This window comes from Nothobranchius furzeri, chromosome 17 (assembly GCF_043380555.1).
Source record: "Nothobranchius furzeri strain GRZ-AD chromosome 17, NfurGRZ-RIMD1, whole genome shotgun sequence".
In the NCBI taxonomy this organism is placed as follows: Eukaryota; Metazoa; Chordata; class Actinopteri; order Cyprinodontiformes; family Nothobranchiidae; genus Nothobranchius; species Nothobranchius furzeri.
The window spans coordinates 48068929-48085295 of record NC_091757.1 but is presented as its reverse complement, the minus strand read 5'-3'; the positions used below and the strand labels follow the sequence as shown (position 1 = coordinate 48085295).

At 42.2% G+C, this 16367-nt stretch overlaps 1 protein-coding gene across 4 annotated transcripts in view; it reads left to right on the top strand.

The window, feature by feature from the left end:
- The window catches only part of pdlim5a (PDZ and LIM domain 5a), a 74343-nt gene that overhangs the window by 18614 nt on the left and 39362 nt on the right, over nucleotides 1-16367 (top strand). For all 4 annotated transcript variants that reach the window (XM_054731510.2, XM_070546122.1, XM_015972731.3 and 1 more), the window contains exon 3: nucleotides 2495-2646. In XM_054731510.2, coding sequence (XP_054587485.2) covers nucleotides 2495-2646 — 152 coding nt within the window. The remainder of the gene's footprint in view (nucleotides 1-2494; nucleotides 2647-16367) is intronic.

The following is a 16367-nucleotide window of genomic DNA, read 5'->3' as shown; positions in this document are numbered from 1 at the left end:
TACACTAATCCGTGCACAGAGCCTCTTTTATTAACCATTCCTGTGTCTGTTTTTAACTCTGTGTGTGTGTGTGTGTGTGTGTGTGTGTACATCTGCTGTGAGGACACATTTTGAATTCTCATCTCTAACATGAGGACATTTAGAGATTGTGACACTTGCCAGATCCTCACAGTGGAAAACCCCCTAATAACTGGTTTTAATGGTGTGTATTAACTTTTAGTCGAGGTTAGGATTAGGGTATGGGTTAGGCATAGTGGAGTCCCTAAAATGTATGGAAGTCAATGGAGATCCACACGTGTGTGTGTGTGTGTGTGTGTGTGTGTGTGTGTGTGTGTGTGTGTGTGTGTGTGTGTGTGTGTGTGTGTGTGGTCCCTTTTCAGGGTGTTAAAAGAAACAAATGACCTCACTCCCGTCTGGACACACATAGATGTTCTTTGTGACCAAGAATGGTCAGAACTAAAGCTGTAAGTTGAGTCTGTGCACTAATTACTTCACCTATATTTTTGTCCTGTGTTATTAACAACACAAATAATCACGTTATTTGAGTATTAAATTACTGTTGTTAAGGCACTTACTGAGCCTGTGAGAGAGTATGTTTAAGTTGAGCTTGGAAGAACGCTTTGGTGTCCTGATGGGAAAAAAAAAAACGAGTGATACGGCCCACGCACTTTTCTAAATCTGTCACTTTGTTCCATTAGTCCTCTGAAAGGATAAATGCTGACATTCCCACAGTGTCACATGTTTCTAATGGTGTCTGAGTTAAAGTAAACGCCTATAATGGCTACATGGGTTAGGAAACTTCTCATCTGCTCAGATACTGAACTATAAATTTGATTCAACAAGTCATGAAGCTCATTTTGCAGCAGAGGTCATCAGAACATCTACATCTTTGAATCTACATAAAAAATAACACTTGGTCCTATCTTGACAAGGTTTAGAAACCTGCATTAGCCTCTGATAGAAAATAGAAACTCCAGGATTTGAAAAGCCTGACAGATCTATGTCATACTGTCACTTAACATTCATGGACTCGCCCATCTTGACATATGACGGGGAAGGCTGTTTCGGGTTTAGCTAACTGTTAGCATTAGCAACTCAACCACACAGCAAAAACTCCTCCAGGCTTATGTTATTTGTGGAGTTAGAACATTCATGTTGTAGAGCAGGGGTCTTCAATTATATTTGTTCAAGGGCCAAAGGTCTTTTTCCAGCAGACACTGTGGGCCAGATACTCTTCTAAAATAAAATGTAAGTATTATTGTAAAAGAATTTATTAATATTTAAAATGGCTTAGTTTTCCACCTAAACTATTTAGTAGTTTTAGTTGTTTGGAGAATTATAGATATTTGGGACATGAATTTTGCTGCTAGGCAATAAGGCGTTAGGGTTGGGGGTACAGCAAATTGAGTCAGTGGTAGTCGCGTCGCTGTTATCCAATTCAAGGCGAGAGGTCCAAACATCAGGAAATTAGACTCGAAATCCTGTCTCAAGCTACTTTTGTCTCCAGCTGATTTCTCAAGCTGAAAGCTTCTGGACTCCCCCCCCCCAGAGTACGACTTACAAGGTATTTGTTCGTACTAGACCACTGCTAGTGTATTGATGAAATGAGTGATCAACAACTTTGAACATCAAAACCCTTCTTTGATTTTTTCTTAGTGGTGGTCGTTGCTCTAGTTAAGGTATTTATTTTGTGGGATTTCGCTATTTTTGTGTTGACAGTGTTTTTCTTAATTGTCTCCCTCAGTTTAGTTTCTGACTCACACCTGCTCTTCATTGGTCAATCAGTCCAGCCACTTTAACCCCTTGTTTCTCATACTGCTTGTAAAGCCCAACTGTACAGCACTGTGAACAGGGTACATAGCAAAGTAATTTATTCTTCATTTAGCTCGTAAACTGGACAGAAAACGAATCCTGCTTCTCCAGACTCTGTGAAGGTGTGATGTTTCTCACCTTGTGGCTTCCCATTATCCTTTTTGCACCTTTTTAACAACATGTTTGTCCTGAAATTAGCAGTCTAACTGCTTTTTCCAGGGGAATAATTACTTTATTTAATCTTAACCTCATAGTATCTTCAGGTGGGTTGTTTTATAGGAAAAAAATAAATAAAAAACACAGGTTTTGTTACGGGATCTTTTACTACTACAGTACATTTGTGTGCCCCATCCATGCCGACTGTCACAGGAAAATTACAGTTTTGGGACAAATGTTGTTTAATTGGATATTAAACAAGTTTGGCTTTTGGTTTTGTATTTAGAAACACGTTAGGGTTTACAAACGCCAAAAAAAGAACATTTTTTGTTGAATAAAGTTGGATTTTTAGCACGCTTTCTCCAACTTGTTGTGTAACGGAATGCATTTACAAGCCGCCTGATGAAATCAGAGTTAACGTGTAATTCCCACATCACTTAGAGCCTTCTGTGCTGCCCCGTAATGCTGGCAGGAATTTTGCTGGTGAAGGTAATTAAAGCTGTTTGTGGTTTTTGTGTTCCTCTAGCTTACTGATGGTGGGAAAGCAGCTAAAAGTGGAATCGCCATTGGAGACACGGTTCTTTCCATCGATGGGATTTCGGCGGACGGCATGAACCACCTTGAAGCTCAGAACAAAATCAAGAATTGTACCGGCAACCTCAGCCTCACTCTGCAGAAGTAAGGGAGTTACGTTGCAGCTATTCATGTGTGAATAGGTTTGGATTGTAACCATGACGACACCGTACTTCAGAGTAAACAACGCTGTAACTAATTAAAATCCCCTTTTTTTAATTTATTACCGTACATCCTCCACCCAGGCAGATGGTGGTTGATCCTGCAGGAGTTAACGTTGATGTTCTGACACACACTGACAGCATTAGTTCTGCCTGACTTCCATTCCCAGATGGAAGGGAAAAAAATCTAAAACAAAAACAGGAGCACCAGACACTTGGATGCACTGTTTGGTGGAATCTTGTACAGTAAGTCTGATTTATGTCAGCTTTTTCTGAGAACTTCAGTCGGTTTTCATGCGGTTTGAATTGTCTGGATCTTTGGCAGCACCCATAGACGCGTGTGTGTGTTTTTACTTAAACACCGCAAGACGTTCAAGGCCCCGACACTTGTCCTTTTAGATCTGAGATCAAGAAAGAATGAGCAGAAAAATTATAACCATCTCATCGAGAACACTCTTCAGTTGTTGGTCTGGATTTCTCATTTTGCCAAACCTCACTGGCGTTTTCTTTCTGTCACCCCTTCCTTCATTTGAGCCCAACTGAGCACATCTTCTAAAATGTGTCCAGATGATGTTAGCAGAAAAATCACAGTTCATGTTTCACCACATTGCTCTTGGTGCGAGTGTCAGTATGTGTATGAATTATCGTTGTTTTGTTCATCCAGTTTTGTCTTTGTGATGAGAAAAACAAGTGTTGGAGATCATTTTACCAAAAGGGACCAGCAGAGGAGTAATTCATCAAAGCCGAAGCTCAAACTCAGATAGATGACCGAGACTTTAAACCAAGGAGGATGGAAGGTTTTTGCTAACAGAAGTAAAAATAAAACTGATCATAAGTATTAACAAAAATATTTTATTCAACGCATCTTTCAAGTAGCCACCATTAGGCTTAGTTAGCCAACTTGTTGACGTCTAACCTTTTATAATAGGAAGCGATCAGGGTATCACTGGAAACACCTGGACAGGTCAGCAGATGTTTGGCAGATGATGTGTTCATGCTGAGAAACCCGGCATCTTATGTATGAGCCAGGAGGGATTTATGTCTAATAAAATATAAAACCGTCTTTGACAGTTTCCTGTATTACAATGTTCCTTGCTGCAGCTTACTTTTGGAATACATTACATACATTACATTATAGACTATACATACTATACATTACATTATAGACTATACATACTATACATTACATTATAGACTATACATACTATACATTACATTATAGACTATACATACTATACATTACATTATAGACTATACATACTATACATTACATTATAGACTATACATACTATACATTACATTATAGACTATACATACTATACATTACATTATAGACTATACATACTATACATTACATTATAGACTATACATACTATACATTACATTATAGACTATACATACTATACATTACATTATAAACTATACATACTATACATTACATTATAGACTATACATACTATACATTACATTATAGGGACAGTAGTAACTCAGGAGGTAGAGCAGGTTGTCCAGTAATCCACAGGTTGCAGGTTCGATCCCGGCTCTGGACAGGAAATGTTGCTGTTGTGTCCTTGGGCAAGACACTTAAACTGCTTTGCCTGGTGTTGGTGGTTGGAGGGACCAGTGGTGCCTGTGCTCGGCAGCCTCAGCTCAGTCAGTGTGCCCCAGGGCAGCTGTGGCTACATCGTAGCTCATCCCCACCAGCATGTGAATGGGTGAATGACTGATTGTGTTGTGAAGAGCCTTGGGGGGTTGTAGAACCCTAAAAAGGCACTATATAAACACAGGCCATTTACCTTTTACCATTTTATATAGCCCATCACCACCTGTGTGTGCGTGTGTAGGTGAATGACTGTTGTGGGGCAGCAGTAGCTCAGGAGGTAGAGCGGATTGCCTCATGATCGGAGGGCCATGGGTTCGATTCCAGCTCCTACCAGAGGTATTCTGCTGTTGTGTCCTTGGGCAAGACACTTCACCCAACTTGCCTGTGTTGAAGGTGGTCAGAGGGGCTGATGGCGCCAAATGGCAGCCTCGCCTCCGTCAGACCGCCCCAGGACGGCTGTGGCTATGTAGTAGCTTACCATCACTGGCAGTGTGTGAATGTAAGAATTCACGCAGGCGTCTTTGAGTGTCCTAATAAAGCACTATATAAGTTTGATGATGATGATGATGATGATGATGATGATGATGATGATGATGATTATTATGAAGCACATTGGAGGGCTCTAGGACTCCAGAAGGTACTTTATAAAATACAGGCCATTTACCAAAAAAGGGCTTGAGTTTGACTTCTGCTGGGACATGTTTGAAGGGGAGGGGGCATGCTTTGGATGTTTTATCTGTTTTTACTGGTTTTTATACTCCAGTTCCCTCCCCAAAACTAAAAAAGCCAGTGAAGTTAACTGGTGATTAGAAATGTACCCAAGGAGTTTGTGTGAGAAGTTTGTTTCTATTTCGACCTGAGCTGGACTGTTGATTTGTCAAGGGCATACCATTATGGTCCCGAACAGGAACGAGCAAGTATTAAAAATGAGTGAATGAACATTCCCTTGTTTGGGAGCAGGAACTCAGAATCCTCAGTCCACTCTGAGTTAGAAGGTTGTTTTTGGAATTCTCAAGAACAGCTAACCTGAGAGACCAGGAAGTTGTGGTGCAATGCCATTACATAGTGATGCAACCCTCTAACTAATAAACAGCTCACAGATGTGAAGAATTCCTCCATATTCACTTTGTTGGGTCCAACTGGACTTCTGTAGGACCTAGGAACTAGGTCCGCATAACTGTGACCTCACTTGGATGTTTTTTTTCCAATGTTTTTTTTGGTTATCCTGGTCCAAATGAGGTTATTGTGGATATCCTTTTAACATTATGATGATTCATCTGTTTTGTTGTGATTTAGTTTCCTACATATTTGTCTGAATAGTCTGTCTCACTTGAATCCTTAGTTAGCTCCTGCGCAAATGTGAGTATTTGCAAACTTTTCTAACACCTTGTATACAACAAAGTCTTTGGGATTTCTGCTTGATGCTTATATATATATATATATATATATATATATATATATATATATATATACCGTATATATATATATGTATACCGTATATATATATATATATATATATATTCATTTGTTAATAGTTATTTGGTATACTAGAGATGAGACTTGAGACAATAAAATCTGTTTTTTATGACATAGCTCGATAGGTGTTGACTTTAGTTTATAACCTGTAGAGTAAAGAGTAACCTTTGTGTCCTTTGCCTACTACCTTTCAATCTTAATTCCTCATGTAAAGTCAAACTGATTATTTAAATTATAATTTATCCAACACACGATAATCCATTTCATATCGGCAGTTTGTTGGACTTTCTGTAACTCCACTGGGTGTCATGCATGGGTCAACATCTGGGCTTTACTGGATTTACATAGTGGAACAAACCAATCTCTTCCCTTGTCTCTCTTAGTTTTTATAGATATCACTCTGTTCCCTTTTTGGCTGCTTGCTTTGATTGGGTTTGTCACTGGGTCACGATGCAGAAGGAATGATAACAACGAACAGTTAAACGTTTTAATGATCCATGCAGCAGGTTGTTATTCTTTTCCCAAATGAAGAATTGACTTGGAAAAAGAGATAGACAGCAGATGTGTCAAAGACCTGAAGGATGTTATGTGTTCAGGAAAGTCTGAAGGACAATTTGTCCCTGCAAGTAAAAAGCTTGGGAAACAGCTGGAGAGTTATTTTAATTGCATGCTTGACAGGGACAGCATTAGCCCAGGAGTGGAGCCGGTTGTCCAGGAATTGGAAGGTTGCAGGTTTGATTCCGGGTCCAACCAGAGAATGCTGCAGTTGTGTCCTTGGGCAAAACACTTAACCTGCCTTCCCTGCTGGTGGTTGTCAGAGGGACCGGTGGTGCCAGTGTTCGGCAGGCCTCGCCTCTGCCTCAGGGCAGCTGTGGCTACATCGTAGCTCATCCCCACCAGCGTGTGAATGGGTGAATGACTGATTGTGTTGTGAAGAGCCTTGTGGGGGTCGTAGAACCTTAGGAAGCCACTATACAAAAACATCTACCAACTAATAGACATGCTTTTATTTGATTAGCCATGGAATATTAAAGGCTTTTAAACTATTTTCATCCTCCGGAGTGCCTCAGATCCTTTTCTTTTTGTAACACTTACATTTACCATTATTAGAAATACGGTTACCAGGACATTCATCGCACACTAACTTTTGGAGAATGTTTCTACTTTCACAGAAAAAAAGGGCAACACATCAAGCTAGCAGGAGTCCAAACACTAATTATAATTTAAAAACACAATGCATTAAAGCCAACAATATGTACCAGAAAATAAAACACAGCAAAATCAATTAAAATAATCATAGTCGTCGTCTTCCTCCGCTTATCCAGGTCCGGGTCACAGGGGCAGCATCCCAACTAGGCAGCTCCAGACCGTCCTCTCCCCGGCCACCTCCACCAGTTCTTCCGGCAGGACCCCAAGGCGTTCCCGGACCAGATTGGAGATGTAACCTCTCCAACGTGTCCTGGGTCGACCCGTGGAATTCCTGCCGGCAGGACATGCCCGAAACACCTCCCCAGGGAGGCGTCCAGGAGGCATCCTGACCAGATGCCCAAACCACCTCAACTGACTCCTTTCAATCCGGAGGAGCAGTGGTTCTACTCCGAGACCCTCCCGAATGTCCGAGCTCCTCACCCTACCTCTAAGGCTGAGCCCGGCCACCCTACGGAGGAAACTCATTTCGGCCACTTGTATTCGCGATCTTGTTCTTTCGGTCATTACCCAAAGCTCATGACCATAGGTGAGGATTGAGACGTAGATCGACCGGTAAATCGAGAGCCTGGCTTTCTGGCTCAGCTCTCTTTTCACCACGACAGATCGGCTCAGCGTCCGCATCACTGCAGACGCTGAACCAATCCGCCTGTCGATCTCTCGATCCCTCCTACCCTCACTCGTGAACAAGACCCCACTTGAGGTAAGACCTCTCTCCCGACCCGGAGTTGGCAAGCCACCCTTTTCCGGCCGAGAACCATGGTCTCAGATTTGGAGGTGCTGATCCTCATCCCAGCCGCTCCACACTCGGCTGCGAACCTACTCAGCAAGAGCTGAAGGTCAGAGCTGGATGAAGCCAGTAGGACCACACCATCTGCAAAAAGCAGAGACAAGATTCTCATGCCACCAAACTCGACACACTCCACACCACGGCTGCACCTAGAAATTCTGTCCATAAAGGTAATGAACAGAACTGGTGACAAAGGGCAGCCCTGGTGGAGTCCAACCCTCGCTGGGAACAGGTCCGACTTACTACCGGCTATGCGGACCAAACTCACGCTCCTCTGGTAAAGGGACTGAATGGCCCTTAACAGAAAGCCACCCACCCCATACTCCTGGAGCGTCCCCCACAGGGTGCCCCTGGGAACACGGTCATAAGCCCTCTCCAAATCCACAAAACACATGTGGATTGGTTGGGCAAACTCCCATGCCCCCTCCATCACCCTTGCAACGGTATAGAGCTGGTCCACAGTTCCACGGCCAGGACAAAAACCACATTGCTCCTCCTCAATCTGAGATTCAACTATCGATCAGACCCTCCTCTCCAATACCTTGTAGTACACCTTTCCAGGGAGGCTGAGGAGTGTGATCCCCCTTTATGTTTAGAACACACCCTCAGGTCATCCTTCTTAAAGATGGGGACCACCACTGCGGTCTGCCACTCCACAGGAACTGCCCCTGATGACCACACAATGTTGCAGAGACGTGTCGACCATGACAGCCCTACCACATCCATAGCCTTGAGATACCCAGGACCAATCTCATCCACCCCCGGAGCTCCGCTGCTATGTAGTTGTTTGACTACCTCAGCAACTTCTGCCCCCGAGATTGGACAATCCATCCCCAGGTCTCCCGGCTCTGGTTCTTCCTCGGAATGCGCATAGGTGGGATTGAGGAGCTCCTCAAAGTATTCCTTCCACCATATAGCCCCAGTTGACGTCAGCAGCTCCCCATCCCCACTGTAAACAGTGTGAGCGAGTTGCTGCCTCCCTCTCCTGAGGCGCCGGACAGTTTGCCAGAACCTCTTTGGAGCCGATCGATAGTCTTTCTCCATGGCCTCACCAAACTCCTCCCACGCCCGAGATTTTGCCTCGGCAACTGCCACTGCTGCACCCCGCTTGGCTATCCGGTACCTGTCTGCTGCCTCGGGAGACCCACAGACAAGCCACGCCCTGTAGGCCTCCTTCTTCAGCCTGACGGCTCCCCGAACCTCTGGTGTCCACCAGCGGGTACGGGGGTTGCCACCACAACTGGCACCGGCCACCTTGTGACCACAGCTAGCAACAGCCGCCTCAACAATCACAGAGTGGAACAAGGTCCACTTGGAATCAATGTCCCCCACTGCTCTCAGGACGCGGTCAAAGCTCTGCCCGAGGTGGGAGTTGAAGACCGTCTTGACAGGTTCTTCTGCCAGGCGTTCCCAGCAGACCCTCACCATGTGTTTGGATCTGCCAGGTCTACGCGGCATCTTCCCCTGCCATCTGATCCAACTGACCACCAGGTGGAGATCAGTTGAAAGCTCCGCTCCACTCTTCACTCGGGTGTCCAAAACATACGGCCGCAGGTCAGATGATACGACTACAAAGTCTATCATCGACCAGCGACCTAGGCTGCCCTGGTGCCAAGTGTACCAATGGGCATCCTTATGTTCGAACATTGTGTTCGTTATGGCCAAACTGCGGCTTGCACAGAAGTCCAATAACGAAACACCACTGGAGTTCAGATCAGGCGGGCCGTTCCTCCCAATCACACTCCTCCAGGTGATGCTGTCATTGCCCACGTGAGCATTGAAGTCCCCCAGCAGGACAATGGAGTCCCCTGATGGAGCTCTATCTAGCACTCGTCCCAGGGACTCCAAAAAGGGTGGGTAATCTGAACTGATATTTGGCCCATAAGCACAAACAACAGTCAGGACCCGCTCCCTGACCCGAAGGCGCAGGGAAGCTACCCTCTTGTCCCCCTGGGGTAAACCCCAACACACAGGCAGAGAGTCTTGAGGCTAACAAAAAGCCAACCCCAGCCCTCCACCTCTCACCTGGAGCAACTCTAGCAAAGGAGAGTGTCCAACCCCTCTCAAGGACTTGGGTTCCAGAGCCAATGCTATGTGTCGAGGTGAGTCTGACTATATCTAGCCGGTACCCCTCAACCTCTGCCACAAGCTCCTGCTCCTTCCCCGCCAGCGAGGTGACGTTCCATGTCCCAAAAACAGTTTCCTTGTCTGGGGATCGGACCGCCAAGGCTCCCGCCTCAGTCTTCCACCCGATCCACACTGCACCGGACCCTTCATGTTCCTCCTGCGGGTGGTGGGTCCACAGTTTAATGAGCCCATGTATCCGGTTCGGGCTGTGCCCGGCGAAACCCGGTCACCAGGCGTTTGCTCACGGGCCCCAACCCCAGGCCTGGCTCCAGGGTGGGACCCCGGTAACCCTCCGGGCCGGGTACTCCGACTCTTTCATTGTACATCCATGAAAGATCCTCTGATCTTTCTGTTGTGTCAAATCAATGTAGAATAAAGAAGAAATCTCTTGAATAATACTTCTTTCAAATCCAAAAGAAAAGTAATACTTTGTGCGATTTAGGTCGATTTTTCTGCAGATATCTTGATTGGACACATTTTTCCTTAACCAGCATCACTGTCATTTCAAATGATGGTAAATCTTTCTCAGAACATATTTAGTTATGATTTTCACCTCAAACATGAAATAAGGGGTAGAAGTGGTTCAGCTTCACTAAAACTGTAAATCTAAAAACAAAAAAGGGTAAAATCAATCAAAAGAGAAGATGTCAGTGGCAACATAGCAGAGAGATGAAAGTGAGTCTAACAGTGACCAAGATGAATTCTTCAAGGCCTCTCGATTTTTCATCTGCTCTGCAAAAATCTGTAAACTATGGATCACACAACTCAATGGCTCCAAGAGCGAATGTTAAAACATCACTGTTCAATGTTTTGATCCAAATAAAATCCTGAATTTTCTCAGTTTCATTGTCAAATTTAATCTGCTTCAGACCAGTGAAAGCAGCCAATATGTTGTTTGGTAAATGGGCTGTTTGTGTTTTATGGACTGGGAACTCTGGGAGGCACATGTGGAGCACATGTGTCTGCAAAACACACACACACACACACACACACACACACACACACACACACACACACACACACACACACACTGGGCGTTTACAAATTGGAGTCCCAATCAGGGGCTTAAACAGATGTTATTAGGATTATGGATTATCAGATCAATCATTTAGTCTTTGATCTGTGGTTTAAAAAACACACAGACATCCATCACAGCTTCCGGAGGAAACATCCCTCCATCCATTATCCCCAACTATCAGACCATAAATTACAAACGTGTATTTATTTTTCCAAGTCACTATGAATGCAAAAAACGATGCGTTTGGTAGAAACAGAAGTGAAAATGTGGGTGAGAAGTGGAGGAATTAGATTAGTAGAAAAAGCAAATCTGCTAAATGCCAAATCTATAACTGAGAAAGTGAATTGTTTTTTAATTTGTTTGAGTTTTTAAGGAGAAAATTGCTATATTTCTAGAAATAAATCAACAGATGGAGAATATAAGAAAGCAGTATTAATTTTGTAACAATATTCTGCCTTTCCATCTTGTTCTGACGTAGTCCCACTGGTACAACATTATCACCAAACTCTTTTATTACCCTCTTTAGAGTTTAATTATTCTATTTTCAAATATGCACTAAGCAGTTCACTTTCACCAATCATACCGTGTTCCGCTACAAAACAACCTTTGTATTTCTGCTGATGTGTTTGACTAAATGCTTTATTCCCAGTAGGAAAGTTGTTTTGAAGCCTGTGAATGTTTAGTTGGCGCTGTGTGAAAATGCGTCTGTGTGAGGATGTTAAAATGTCCAAGTGGAGAAACGGCTGACCTAATGTGCTGTTTTGATTTTTTGTTTAAAGTGGATCAGAATGCATAGCACATGAATGCAGACGTGCGTTATACACAAACACTTTGTTTTTCTTGTGTCTAATTGGATCCACATGTCATAATTGGTGAGGTCTTTTTAGGTTGAGTTTCTTGATGGTGCTAAGATTGTTTTTAATTAAAATGTTGTCCTTTTGTTCATCAAAAACAAGACAAATATACAATCTAGACATCTGGGTAAAGTCCAGGAGGATAATCATGCCAATTTTTGATCCACTCCTCTCCTCCTGACAATCTTAAATTTGTGTCTGATTACTGTAAAAGATCTAAAGATGATTTCATCAGACAATCCTACCTTGTGTGGTGCATTATGAGTATTCCAACCAGCTTGGAAAGACATCGGGAACACTCGGATCCTGAATCCGGGCTTTCAAACACATTGGATTGTCTTGGTCTGACTTTTTTTGGGGGGACAAACAAACAAGCTGCCCGTTGAATGTGACATCTAGTCGATCAGAAAGCAAGTTAATGGAAACATACTCTTTCTTTGACATGTTTGTTTACATGGAAGTCAAGGGGAATATCCAAGTGAAAGCAGTTCACACAGCAGGATAATGTGCCAATTTATTACATGCTCTTTCCCTTCTGACATTCTTAAAGTTTTGTATGATTACTGTAAAAGCTCTAAAGATAACCTTATCAGACAATCCTACCTTGTGTGGTGTGTTATGAGAGTTCTGGTCAGCTTGGAAAGACATTGAATGACTCGAATCGTAAATCCTGATTTTCAAGCATGTTTGATTGTCTTTGTCTGATTTTTGGGGGCCATCTGGCCAATCAGAAGGTGAATGAATGGAAAGATGTTCTTCCTTTGCCATGGTTGTTTACTTCTAAGTCACAGGGAATGACCGTGAGTTTAAGCGGTGTAGTTTTTCCAAGTGGCTGTAAACCCCTGCAGTCGGAAGGCAGACATGCAAAGCAATTGGACAGAAAATAAGTCAAGCAGCTGCCCGAGTTATTTTCAGACTTGAAGTGATCCTGAGTGCGGGCTGAGTGTAGTGTGAGCAGAGTTTACACAGAGACGGACTCTAAGGTTTCACTTTGTTTATGTTGTGCTCGCTGAAAAGAAACGACTCATTTTGGGAGATTTAAAAACGAACAAAAGCAGAGGAATAAGTCTGCTCGGTTGCGCATCAGCTTTCACAAGGTCATCATCCTCAGTAAACCATAAAATGTATCTGTGTCCAAAACTTAAGCATCTCATCAGAAACATGAGAAAGCAGAAGGTTGATAATTGGGTGATTCATGGTAGGAATCAGTATCAGACGAGCTAACGCTAGCTTTAATCAGATGATGTATTGGTTGTTTCAGCCCTCACACTGAAATGAGACCCTCTATGGATGGAGTACATACCAGGAAATGACCTGTACATAACAAGAACAGCATGTTTGGATGAGTTAGGCTTTCATACAGAAACAACTGCCTTCAAATGATGTAAAATTGTGCTAAAGCAGCTTTGCAGGAAACCACACGGGATGGTACAATTCTTCAGTGCAATATTCTTTTTCTTTACCTTCTAATTCTTGCAAAGTTCATCAGTCTTACAGCAAAGTATGACTAAAGCAGTAATTTATGTGGAGGCCAGTATACTTAACTGGGTGAAAACAACCCGCATGGCATAATAAGAATCCTAAATGCGTTTTGATTGATTGGAAGTTGTAATACTTGTCTTGATCTCTGTGCAGGTCCACTGTGCAAACAGGTTCTCTCTGTGCAGCTGCCATTGTCACTTATTTAGTTATAATGTTTGCTAGAGACGTTCCAAAGCCAGGAGCTCTAAAGCGAGCCCACCTGTCTCTGTCCCTCACTGGTCTATCGAAGTAGCCAGAGAGCATTTAAAACTGATAGCTGTCATCTTTGGCGAGGCCTGTTGAGTCCTTATTTGAGGTCCAAGAGGACAGAATCTTGACACACCTGTCTTTGCCTGTAGATTTCACGTCTGATGTTCGTGCCAAAGAAAATGCAAAATCCCAGGAACAGTACGATCCATAAAGATGGACGTTGACGTTTCCAGGCCGGGATCCCTGTGTTAAACTCATCTGTCTTTGCTGGTTCTGCTCCTTGCTGCTCTTTGCCAGATTTACCTGACAGTTTGCCAAGAGCTCACGTCTTTACGTCAGTTTTTGAACGATATCCAGTTGGGCAGCTACAAAAATGTGAAGATTCATCTCGTCAGATTAAAAAAAATAAATAAGAAGCTACGGTTTACATAAACAGAGTAATTAATTGAATCAGAGGGGGAGAGCGCCACAGCAGTGGATTTGTTCCAAATAAAACAGATGACTTAATGAACTATTACCATTAAAGTTGTTTGGAAATACGATAGGCCTCTCAGGTAACTTCTCATCAGTTTATAGATGAACTTTTAAATCTTCGTTTTAATCTTATTTTGTCCTTTTAATGAAATTTATTTTTCTTCTTTTAAATTCTCATTTCAGACCTTACTTTCTCCATGAAACCTTCCGTTTGACATCTCCTTTAAAACCAAGCTATAAAACAGATCAAAATTTTAAATTAGTTTGTCTATTTTTATGTTTTTATTATCCCAATAATTAATGTTGATCCTGTTTCAGACCTAAACGCTAAAACAAATTAGTCTTTGGCCTTGAAATACATGGGTAATATTTACCAAAATATGAAAGTTTCATGGCTGTTTCATAACAAATATTAAGTTCTTAGAACATTTTGTACATTTAGGAATTCAACAGTAATAAATAGAGGCAGTAAGCTTTTATGTCGAGACTCAAATATGAGTTTTAACCCCTTTATATTTGCTGGATGATGGACTTTTGTTTTCTACTCATTAAACTCATAAAAGCTTCAGCCGCCTTATGTTTGGGTTTTTATTCTGTTGGTTTCCTCTTCACTCCACTCTCAGCTCTGTTGGGTTTGTTTTTTTCTGTTGGAAACATTGCCTCCTTTCTCCAGTCTTGGCAGGTTTGAACTGAACGTGTCTGTTTCCTCACATGATTTGTGTTTTTAAGACTCCGCAGGGTCTCTCTCTACTGCGGAGTGCTTTCTAAACACAGTTAGCTACAAAATACCTGCCAATTTGTTGCCAGGTGACTTCTGAAAACACTGTTTTTGTTTAGATTAGGCATTCATTCTCACTTTTTAACCTACCCACAATTAACCTGAAATTTCTACAAATAAATAAGCATCCCAAGCCAATGACTTAATTTTGTTAGACATTCGTTTATGTAGACATATTAGAGTGTAAATGGTGTGTCCAGTCAGGTATATAGCAGAAGATGATGAACACAAGAGATAATTTGAATATATAAGCCAGATTTTTCAGAGGAAATGGTGTGATCGTGGGTTTTAAATTCATGCACTCTGGTTTATTTGAATGAGTAATGTTATTGGAGGGAAGCTGGTGCAGTTTTAGCTGGTTTTTCCTTTTGTCTGCTCAGTGTCAAGGATGTGATGTCACTGAAGGCCCACTGTGGGTTCTGCAGAGATAACTGTACGAGGTGACAGATAAGGACTGTGGAAGATTGAATAAATGCACACACACACACACACACACACACACACACACACACACACACACACACACACACACACACACACACACACACACACACACACACACACACACACACACACACGCCACTAGATCGGACTCTGGCAGTCTCTGGTTTGATTTAATTTAAGCCAAATTAGTTTCCTGATCTTTGATCAGTTAAGGCATTAGTCAAATAGTGTGGTCTTTATTTTAATCAATGTTTTATACAAAAGATGATTTTGTTTTTATTAACCAAAAAATTCACCAAATACACACAAAAAAAAAAAGAAAACAGATTCAAGAACTTAGAAATTGTAGCTCATAAGGAAGAGAAAAAGCAACTGGAGCAAATAATTCAGCAATTTTTATCCTAAAAATAAATGTGGAAAGTGTGTGTGTGTGTGTGTGTGTGTGTGTGTGTGTGTGTGTGTGTGTGTGTGTGTGTGTGTGTGTGTGTGTGTGTGTGTGTACAGTGTAGAGTGTAGAGTGTAGAGTGTAGAAACTGAGGGCATGTTTAAAAGGGACCTTGGCATTGTAGTCTAGTAGTGTCATGTGAATAAGAATAGACAGAGATTAAAAATAAATACACAACAAAGAACACAGATCAGACACGACGGTCGTGTGGCCTGAGAGAAGATGAAGAGATCACATGCTTGTGTCTGTATTTTTGGTGGATCTGTTAATGTAGCTTTTGTTACTAAAGCCTCAGACAAGTGATGCAGGTTTGAGTCACCAAATCAGAATTCAAATACATTTCTACTGGAAACAGAAATCACCATTAGGATTCATATTATATTAGGAAGTTTATTTTATCGAGGAATGTAAAGATTAGTAAATATTTCTGATGTAAATGAACTCGTACGTTCTGATCCTGGGCACGTTGCTGCCACCGTCAGGATGAAGTGTTGAACTGCAGATTGAGTAAGTAAGAAAGTTAGTCGAGTTTATTTATTTAGCACTTATCACTGAAAGAGAAACACAAAGTGCTTCACAAAGATCAACAACAAATAATAACCCCATAGGATCATAAAGGAATAAAAACAACAAAATATCACAAATCAAATGAAAGATAACTAAAATTAGAAAAGATCATTGTACAGATGAAGTAAACACAAATTATTTGAGTAAGTACC